At 45.2% G+C, this 10,564-nt stretch overlaps 2 protein-coding genes across 4 annotated transcripts in view; one reads left to right on the top strand and one right to left on the bottom strand.

The window, feature by feature from the left end:
• The window catches only part of SLC17A1 (solute carrier family 17 member 1), a 34,831-nt gene extending 28,606 nt beyond the window's left edge, over positions 1 to 6,225 (bottom strand). The window contains exons 1-4 of the mRNA XM_049611336.1: positions 6,209 to 6,225; positions 5,532 to 5,631; positions 4,217 to 4,298; positions 333 to 505 (exon numbers count right to left, since the gene is read on the bottom strand). Coding sequence (XP_049467293.1) covers positions 333 to 505; positions 4,217 to 4,298; positions 5,532 to 5,631; positions 6,209 to 6,225 — 372 coding nt within the window. The remainder of the gene's footprint in view (positions 1 to 332; positions 506 to 4,216; positions 4,299 to 5,531; positions 5,632 to 6,208) is intronic.
• LOC125939383 (histone H2B type 1-A) overlaps positions 1 to 10,564 on the top strand; it is a 373,771-nt gene that overhangs the window by 103,251 nt on the left and 259,956 nt on the right. The window lies entirely within an intron of this gene.

The raw sequence follows: 10,564 nt of genomic DNA, 5'->3' as shown, positions 1-10,564 counted from the left end.
TTTCTTTCTTTCTTTCTTTCTTTCTTTCTTTCTTTCTTTCTTTCTTTCTGTTTTGCTTGGCCAAACATCTCAATTCTAGACACCCTAATGCTTGGTTTTTATCCTTCTTCACAGGGAAGGATTCACACAACAAAGCCCTTCACAAATATCGAGGAATGCTGTAATCATGGGACATGTTTAGTTAGGTCATTATTAGCAAGGTGGTTGAAGCCTTAGACTTCTTCTTCCGATTATTAGTGTCCCATCAATTATGATAACATGCAATCTCTACGCCACCTAATTAGAAAGACAAGATTTGCAATTTAGGACCACAGCCAGTATTTTTCATATACCTTCATGACATCCAGGCTCTCCTCTGTGGAGGCGTTGGGCACACCGTGTGGGTCCGAGCTGTTCACCATGACCACCATTGTGAGGCTCAGACACATGCGCTGTGATATTATGATACTGTTACAGACGTGCAAGAGGAGAGACAATCCGTAGCGGAAGGAGCAAACACTTGGAACTAAGAAGTAAAACAGAAAGTGTCCATTGTTAACACAGCTGAGGTAAAAACAGACAGTAACTTTAGGAAGGGCACTCGGAAACTTGGAGCCATTCTAATATTATTTACTATACATTTTATATTTTATATATAATATATACTTATATATTATATACATACTGTATATAGGTAATCTCGCAGTCCGTGGGTTCGAGCCTCACCTTGGGCTCTGTGCTGACAGCTCAGAGCCTGGAGCCTGCTCGCGATGCTGTGTCCGCCTCCCTCTCTCTGCCCCTCCCCGCCTCATGCTCTGCCTCTCGGCCTCTCAAAAATGAATAAACATTTAAAAAATTTTGTTTAAAAAGAAAGGAATTAGGCTTTCAAAGGTCGATACTGTATCCAGCCAGCCAGCCAGAAGTCACTGTTGTTTCTAAAAATACATCTGCTGTTTGGGGTAGGTTTTCTACGTGGGGAATACACAAATAGTGATGATTTCGTTGGTTCTTTGGCGATCCTCGTGTCTTTAATTTCCTGTTCTCCTTGGATCAGAACCGCCGGTGAATTGTTGGCCGCACTTAGCATCCCTGGTTTTCATACCATGGTTCCTGATTTACACGGAGTAGCTCTGATGTTTGTACATTTCAGACAACGCTTGTCGAAGGCTTTGTTGTGGATGTGCTTTCCTAAGTGTGTTTTCTCTTGCTGTGTAAAAAAAAGTCTGCAAACCTAATGGCCTAAAACGACACCCATTTGTTAAGACAGTTCTGCAGTTGAGAAGTTTTAGCATAGAGTTAGCATAGTACACTTAAGTTTTCTGCTCATGATCTCAAAGGCTAAAATCAAGGGATCAGCCAGGCTAAGTTCTCAGCTGAAGGTTCTAAGCAAGGATCTATTTCCATTCTCGCTCAGGTTATGGTAAGGATTCAGTTGTCTGTGGATACGGTACTGAGGTGGCCGTCTCCCTGCTGGCTGTTGGCTAGGAGATGCTTACAGTTCCAAGCGGCTGTTCCTGTGACTTGTCACGTGGCTTCCTGCAGCTCTGAAACCAGCCCGAAAGAATCTGGCTTAATGTTGAACCCTCTCACACTTGGACTCTCCCTAGCTGCTTGGTCTCTGACCTCTAGACCCAAGTCGAAGGGCTGGGTGATTTCCTGGATGATTTCCCTATTTTAAGATCAGCTCATTTGGGACCATGTTTAAATCTGCTAAATCCCTTCAGGCGGCACCTAGCTTAGTGTTTGCTTAAATAACTTGCGGGAGGTGCACACACACCGGGGGCCAGAATCTTAGGGGTAGTCTTAGGCGGCTAGCCACCACGGTCCACCCTCTGGTCCTTCAAAGTTCATGTTCATCCCCCACACAAAACACATTCACCCCCTTCCACGGTTCCTTAAAAGTCTCAGCTTATCATACAATATCAGCCCACGTCCATTGCCTCCTCCAGATCTCATTAGCTCAAAGTCACAGACCTCATCGAAATGATCTTAAACCCATGTGAAGGAGGTTCCTAGAAATAACCCCCGCTAGGGCACGGTATTTCTGTATCTGCGGACTTACGAAGGGGGAGACAAGTTACGTGTCCCCAGTACTCCGGCCACACATGCTGCGGCACCCTGGACGCTTGCTACGGCTCTCCCAGTTCCAGAAGGGGGAGAGAGGGTAAAAGGGCATTGCTGATTCTGAAGTGTTTTGAAGTTCAGCTAAACAAATGTTGGATTTGCTGCTAAGTGGAAAAAGAAAAAAAAAAAAGGCAGTAATGCCTGGAAAATTCGTTTTCTGCACGGCTCTCCCTTTGTAAACAGATAAAAATAGTAGGCGAAATATATTTAAAATAAAATATGTCCTTAAAAGTATGGATGATCTGCCAGGAAAAATGAAATACTCAGGCCGAGGGTTCTGTGAAGACCGAGTCCTCAAGGCATAAACTGATCTTTGAAGGCAGATTTTTTTCTCTGAAAGCATTTGATCTCAGTGTCTTTTGTTTGTTTTTGTTTCTGTTTTGCCTCCCAGGGCTTGGGGACAACAGGAGTCAAATACCAATCCCCAGGCAATGGGAAGGGTCTGGTAAGAGACCTTCTTCTCAGATACTCAGATGCCAGACACCTCCTGGCTCAGTGAAGGGTGAACACACCGACACACAGCCTTGCCAGGGGCACTGCTGAAACTTTCGCCCTGCGCAGACAGGCCCTGGAGCTCAGCAGAGGGAAGAAAACCATTCAGTCATCAGCCAGTCCTTCCTATGGCTTGTAGCCTAAAACTGACTGTCCAGGGGCCATCAGAAAAATGTCTCCAGCCGCACATGGATGCACACACCCTGAGAATGGCTTGCTCCAAAGCTTTCTAAACCTCATCTTTAAAATCAAAAGGAAAGGGGCGCCTGGGTGGCTCAGTCTCAGGTTAAGCGTCCGACTTCGGCTCAGGTCATGATCTCACAGTTCCTAAGTTCAAGCCCCGCGTCAGGCTCAGTGCTGACGGCTCGGAGCCTGGAGCCTACAACGGAGTCTGTGTCTCCCTCTCTCTCTCTCTCTCTCTCTCTCTCTCTCTCTGCTCCTCCCCTAATCGCATTCTGTCTGTCTGTCTCTCTCTCTCAAAAATAAACATTAAAAAACATTTTTAAAGAAAATCAAAAGGAAAACGAATGGACCTGGAAAACTAATAGGAACACTGGGGGGAAAAATCTCTGGAAGAGAGAAAAAAGCTTCCAGAGAGCCAGGGGGAGCAGGCCTCATGTGCAGAGGAGGGTTCGTGTCACGATCGTTGGGGGGCCTATTTCAGTTTATCCACTTACTCCAGGAAGAACGTGAGGAACACACCGCAAGAGCCTGACAGGAAGGAAACGTTAAGCAGAAGGGCAGAATCAGTGATAGATGCGTGTGAGCTTATGTGGTTTATGTGCTTTTATGTTTATGCGTTTTATACACTCCTATGTAAATTTGAGTATCGATAAAGCGGACAATAGAAAAATGACCAAAATCACAAAAAAGCAAAAATAATACAAGAAGAAATGTGAGATGTAACAGACCCCTCATCTTTACATAAATTATTCCTTGCCCCCCACCCCCCCGCTCTTCCGGGATTCTGTTCCCTAGGACACGCATGCAATTCTAAGACCATGGTGCTACTTTCTTCTCGTCCTTTCCCTGCCCGACTCAGAATAAACAGTTTTCAGTAAATATCCACGTGTTGACGTCCAAGGATGCGGTGACTCAGGACCATTCATCCTGTCTTCGCTTCCATCCGTGTCTTTCTCCTCGAGACAGGGCAAAAGTAGTTGACCTCTTTCTGGTACCCTCCACCACGTGATTAAGTGGACGAGTGTGTAAGAATTGAAATAATACGAATTGTTTTTATTTAGGGTTTTTCTTTTTTTTTTTTTTTTTTTAAGTTTTTCATTTATTTTGAAAGAGAGAGAGAGGCAGAGAGAGAGGGAGAGAGAATCCCAAGCAGGCCCCGCCCTGTGAGTGCTCAGAGCCTGACACAGGGCTCAAACTCACGAACCCGTGAGATCATGACCCAAGCCGAAATGAAGAGTCAGATGCTTAATCGACTGAGCCACCCAGGTGGCCCTAGGGTCTTCCTAATGGAAAACTTATAGCAGGACGAAGGTTTTCACCTCTTTTCCCGGACATTCCTAAGGCCCTTTATGTGTTTTCATGGAAAAACGTGCTCACCCAGAATCTGTGATGTCATGTAAGAAGGAGAAAGCGTAACCAGTGAGACAATAATTTCTACCTTTCCTAGGAGAGAACTGGTTATCCATCTGCACGAATGGGATTCCGCTTTCTTCTTTTCTTGCTGCCGGGTTTGGTCTCCACTGCAAGAGCAAAACACTTTGGTGCCAGCGTAACAGGGAAGAACTGACTAAACACCACCCAGTACTGCCTTCTGATTTAAAACACGCATCACAGGGAAACGCTGCATACACCCGCAGCCACTCACCTCAATCACGTGTTTCCTCTGACGCTGCACTTGGACGCTTCGTGGGTTGATTAAAAATATATAACCCCCCTGGAAACTATTTTTAAAAAGGATAAAAACCCTGCTAACCCATGATTCTATGTGCCGTGAAAATGTCCCTCAAAAGTGAACCAACCGAGCAAAAACTGAGGGAATTCGCTGATGGTAGACCTACCCTGCAAGGAATGTTAAAAGACATTTTATGATTGCATTTGTAGAACAAAAAATTGAAGATGGTTTTCAGGCAGGGAGAGATTGGTAAAGGGCAGAAACTCGAATGTACCAAAAAAGAACGTCCGAAAAGGAGTAAGTAAAGGTAAAATCAATTATTTTTTCTTCTTGCTTAATAGAGCTGGAAGAGAACTCTCTGTGGGTTAATTTCTCCTTCTCACAGGCAGGCGGATCATTCCGCACAGGACTTTCCCCTTGGACAGACCGGCCGCTGCTGCTCTGTCTGCCCTTAACCGTCCGCAGACGCTGGTCCTGGGCTCGTCTACAACTTTGACGTTCGGCCCCATCCCCTTAGATGACCGGACGCTTGAAAGACAAATTCCTGAGGTTGGATTTGCAAAGTATTTGTGAGTAAACAGCTGGTCCACCAGCATTATCATTTGCCGAACTGTCTGCGTGGCTGCTGTTTATTTCAAAATACACACACGCACAGACACACCCACGTGCCACACGCATCCTGTACAAGCACACACGTGCTCTGCGCCCACTTACGAACGCATCTCAGCCCACACATACAAACTCCAGCACAGACATCGCAAACATACTTCTGCATAGTTTCCACCGTACGCACCACAGACACCCCCACACCACTCACACAACGCCACGCAGTGCACAACACGTGGCTTCTCTTTCCTTGTCTGTCCACACAACTGCTCTCCTCCCCTTAATCCCTAGAAATAGGTTCTTTTTACTTTCCCTTGGGAAAAATCTGTGGAAATAGATCTTGCCCCCAAATTTCCCCAGCTTGCTAAACTGATAGGATCTTTAACGGAGAAGCCCCCCCCCCTACCACCTCAACCATCACTCTGGGGAACTGTTAATTGCATTTAGTGAGTAGCAATATAAGAGTGAGACTGACCTGATTCAGGACAGAAAAGCAATTCCTTCTTCCCTTGGATGACTTTGAACTTTTCAAAAGTACTGAATTTCTGGATTTACCGATTTTAGCCCCACTAATCCTTCACCGAATCCTCATGACGACCTCGTTATGTCAAAGTTAAAAGCTTAATCTTTAACTTTCACCTTTCCTTGAGTCTTCAGGGGAGGAGTATGACTGTTAGAATCTTCCAGTGGACTAGAAACGTCCTGGAAATCCGCCATCAAATTCATGACCGTAGTAGACAGCATCGCTAGTCTCCTGCCAGGAGGGAGAGAACCAGCCTGGTAGTCAGTGCTCGTAGGACAGATGTTTTCTATTGAGGTTGGATCTGGATACACGGTACCACTCCTACAGGAATGCTGTGGCTTTTTATGCCCCATAAATGCCCCGTTAACTTTTTGCCAGCCTGCCTTCCTTTTTCCCTTTTTTTTCCCTTCTCTCTGTCTTGCTTCCCTCCCCTTCCCTCCCTTTTGCAAAGGCCACATCTGTCTGACACTCAAGCTACTCAGAGAGAGATGCATTTTATTAAAGTATCTCCTGCAAAGGGAGTGATTTCCCCATGGCTTCTGCAATGAGCAAATTCTCCTGGTTCCGCCACCTCTCCGTAGGTATACTTGAGAGTGCTTTTACCTTGGAGTTCGGTGAAGGCAACCTACTGATCAGATAGGAACATCTGAGCTCTTAAATCGGGGATTTTGGACGATAGTTTCTTACATACGTAAGATTTTTTTTTTTTTTAAAGATGTGTGAGAATGCTTATAAAGTGCCTAATACGTGTTTGGCACTTAGCAGACACTACAGATTGAATCAGTTATTTTCTCTCTAAAGAAATGCTGAAGACTTTTTTTTATGATGATTTATCTTTGAGAGAGAGAGACAGAGCTTGAGCCGGGAAGGGGCAGAGAGAGGGAGACACAAAATCCGAAGCAGACTTCAGGCTCTGAGCTGTCAGCACAGAATTTGACACAGGGCTTAAACCATGAACCGTGGGATCACGACCTGAGCCGAAGTTGGACGCTTGACCAACTGAGCCACCCCGGCGCCCCGGGAAGTGACAAAAACTGTAACTTGCTTGCCCAGGAGACTTTGATGTTGTATACATTCAGCTGGATTTTTTTCCTTGTGAGAATTCCAGATTCTGGTTTGTACGGTTTGAGGGCAAGGCTGGTGGTTTCTGGCATTTTCTGACCATTTAGTGGTTAAAAGCCCCAGATCACCAGTTGTTCAATGTCCATGTTTTAAGTAAACAACGTTCCCACTTAGTATCAACGTCTCTGCCTCCAGTTACTGATTACCCGGAGGGGACTATCCTTCTGTGTGTTGGCTCCAAAGCTTTCTGTTGCTCTGTGATATGCTTTCAAATCACTGCGGCGTTCTACATTTGGATTCTGTGCTTTTCTTATTAAGTTTTTGGATGTAACATTATATTGGAATTTTCAAACGTGCAAGAAAAGTAGAACAGTCTAATGTAACCACGTGCCCATTAATCAGTAATTATCAACGTTTGGCCACTGGAGATACATATAGACATATCTCCGATGTTTGTTTTCTGTAGTATTTTAATATTTATTTGTTTTTGAGACAGAGACAGAGCATGAAGGGGGAGGGTCAGAGAAAGAGGGAGACACAGAACCTGAAGCGGGCTCCAGGCTCTGAGCTGTCGGCACAGAGCCCAACGCGGGGCTCGAACCCACGGACTGCGAGATCATGACCTGAGCCGAAGTCGGACGCTCAACCGACTGAGCCACGCAGGCGCCCCTGTTTTCTGGAGTATTTTAAAGTAAACCTCAGATATTATGTTATTTCTCCCATAAAAAGTACAGCATGGATATATAACTCATTAGTGCTTTAAAAAAAAAAAAAACATAACTAGCATGCTGATAAGCGCTTCTAAAAAACAGTAATCCCTTAATACCATCCGAGAGCTAGTCATTATGAAAATGTTCCCAGTTGCTTCAGAGTTGTCCTTTTACACTCAATTTATTTAAATGAGGCTCCAAACAAGATCTGCCTGTGGCACTTAAGTGTTATGACTCTCACCTCTCCTTAATTTTGTGACCGTTCCTTCCTTCACTTTATATTTGCTGTTACTTAAAAACAACAACAACAGTCGTAACAAAACAAGGCCATTTGCAGAGTGACTTTCATAACTGATTTGGCTAATTCCTTCCTTTTAGTGTCGTTTGATAAATTTCTTTATCCCTTAGAGCCCGAAAACTGCTCGCATATGGAGAGGCTTGCTTAGATCCGGGACAAGAAGAACTCATGGGGTGCCGGAGACTTCCACGGTGGCGGCCTGTCTCACTTTGAGTGACATAAGATTGCTCAGTGGGTTCAGATATTCTCAGCTTGATTGGAAGTTCTCAGCCTATGGCCTTTGCCCGTTGTTGGTAAATGCTGAATCAGTAAAAGATCTGTTATTTTATTACAAGTTGCAAAATGGTGATCTTTCGAATTCTATCATGCCTTCTTTAGGTAGGAGCTGGAATTTTCTACAAAATAAGAAATTTGCCTAGTCTAATATTTGGCTACCCTGAAGTACAGATTTCATAGGAAAGCCAAGATACTTTATAAAGTTGTAGAGTAATACTTTAGTGCCTTAGCAAAGCTAACCAAGGAAAATTATGACCTCTGGGTTTTCTTGGATGTGTTTCAATCTGCTGAGTCCCTATTTTTTGTTGCTTAAATGGTCTCTTCTTTGGCCAGTAGGAAGCTATTCAGGCCGATCTCTATTGTCCTTAAGACCTGACCTCGTTGTCTGGGATAGTGTCCTTGTTTTCTAACACACACACACACACATACACACACGCACATTCCAAGCTCCTCTAGCGTATTTCCTGTTCTCAGACCTGGGCTTTCTCATGGAATGCGGGTTCCTTTCAGTAGGAAAAAGCATCCAGAGACCACACTCTAAGCATTGAGTATTCATTGCTCCTAGGTCCCATGGCTTTTAGGTCTTTTCAGTGGAAGAACTTCAAAAGTTGTTGTTTTTTTTCAGTTACAAACTCTGTTATTTCCAATTCAAATGAAATGTTTGAGGGATTTTTTAGAACCTCTGATTTGACGCTCTTGACTTTTTCTCTTACGTTGAACATCTTGATTCCTAATAAATATAATTACTTTTTTGTTTTATTGTAATATACCTGTATACTTGTTCAGTGCCTACCCTGAAGGCTCAACAAAGGCATGGCACAAGCCTCAGAACCTCTGGGGCTTCAGTACAATCGTCCTGTCCCTTTAGTACTCATGGTGACAACAAGAAGAGCTTGTCATTAGCACGGGACATCCTTATTAGAAGGACATATTTTGACAGAGACAGACATGTGCAGAGGAAGAAGATACGAAGATGCAGGGAGACGGCCATCTTCAAGCTGAGGAATTCCGGAGGCTACCAGGAGAGAGAGTCACGGGACCGAATCTCGCTCAACGCGCGGACAGAATGGACTTCGCCGACATATTCAGACTTCTCTATCTGTGAGACAAGAAATTATGGCTTTTCAGCCACCCGGTTGGTGGCACTTCATAATGGCGGCCCCAGGAAACGAATCCACATGCCCGCTTGATTATCTCGTTATCACCACTAACGTGTCCCAAAGTCAATTCGTTATCTTCCCTCTCAAAAGGATTCCTCTTCTTGCAGTCTCCGGCCAGGTGTTCGGACCCTGTCTGTGCAGTCTCTCAGGTTAGACACCCCGACTCCTTAGTGTCTCTCTTCTCCACCCCAGCTCTTCCCACCCTGGTTCAGTCCTCATCACTGCTATGCGGACCACACCGCAGACAGTCATTTAATAGATTTCCCGGTTCTGGAATTGGGCCAGAGTGTTCTATCCAGAGAGAAAATCTGTGCCTGTCACTCTTGCTTTGTGGGATACCCCTCAAGCTCCCTAACGTGGCAAACATGACCTTTATGCACTGGTCATACCCCCCTCCCTAAGCTCCTCTTCTGTTCTTTCCCAACTGATCATGCATGATTCCTTTCAGAATCCATCCTGTTGTTTTTTGTGGTTTTTTTAGGTTTATTTACTTTGAGGGAGAGAAAGCAAGCACACAAGAACATGGGTGGGGCAGGGGCAGAGAGAGAGGGAGTCAGAGAATCCCAAGCAGGCTCCATGCTGTCAGCACAAAGCCCGACGGGGGGGGGGGCTCGATCTGACGAACCGTGAGCTCGTGACCTGAGCCAAAATCAGTCGTCGGGCCCTCCACTGACTGGGTCACCCAGGCACCCCAGAATCCATCCTGTTTCTTGTTCCCATGCTTTTGTACAAGTGGGGCTCCAATGTGGGGCATCTTACCATAAAACTCCCTATTTAGCTCAGGAATTCCTTGCAGAAGGAATTCCCTCCTCCCCCACCATGCTTTTCCACATGGGATCGTAACCATTCACGTAGTCTGCCCTAACGGACGGTACGTTCCTCTGCCATGTGCCTAAGACCATGCCCTGGCAGCCATTATGTCTGTCCTCCACACTGGACTGGAGAATCGTGACTCTCCGACCTCAAGGGCCTAGATTCGACACTGGAGCAAGATCTCAGTAATTGTTTTTGAATTTATTCAGATTTGACCTCTATCTTCTTGCCGTGGCTTTTCATTCAGAACTGTGACCATCACATCACCTCTGTATGAAATGACTTGCTGGCTGTACTGTCTACACAGTGAAGATCACCACGGGGAGCAACTGAGAAAATGGCCCTGGCCCCTCTGCACGTGCTCTAACCCACTGATACCTATAAATTCCCATTTTACAAACATGTTGGTCCATTTCATGCTGTGAACTTTATATATGATGGAACCACTGACTTGGCTGGTTCCCGGAAGGAAAACATGCAGACTCACACCAGGTAGGTAATTCGAAGACGGTGTTAAAAGAGACAGTTTACACAGGATTGAGAATGGAGTGAAGGCAAAAAAAAAAAAAAAAGCCTGAAGGCACAGGAGAAGAGAGAAGCAACCAGAATGTGTGGAAGTCCTGCCAGTCAGGTGCTCTGAACAGTAGAGGAAGCGTCAGCCACCGG

This window comes from Panthera uncia (assembly GCF_023721935.1).
Source record: "Panthera uncia isolate 11264 chromosome B2 unlocalized genomic scaffold, Puncia_PCG_1.0 HiC_scaffold_25, whole genome shotgun sequence".
Lineage (NCBI taxonomy): Eukaryota > Metazoa > Chordata > Mammalia > Carnivora > Felidae > Panthera > Panthera uncia.
Note: the sequence above shows the minus strand (reverse complement) of the source record. Positions and strands in the feature narration are given on the sequence as shown.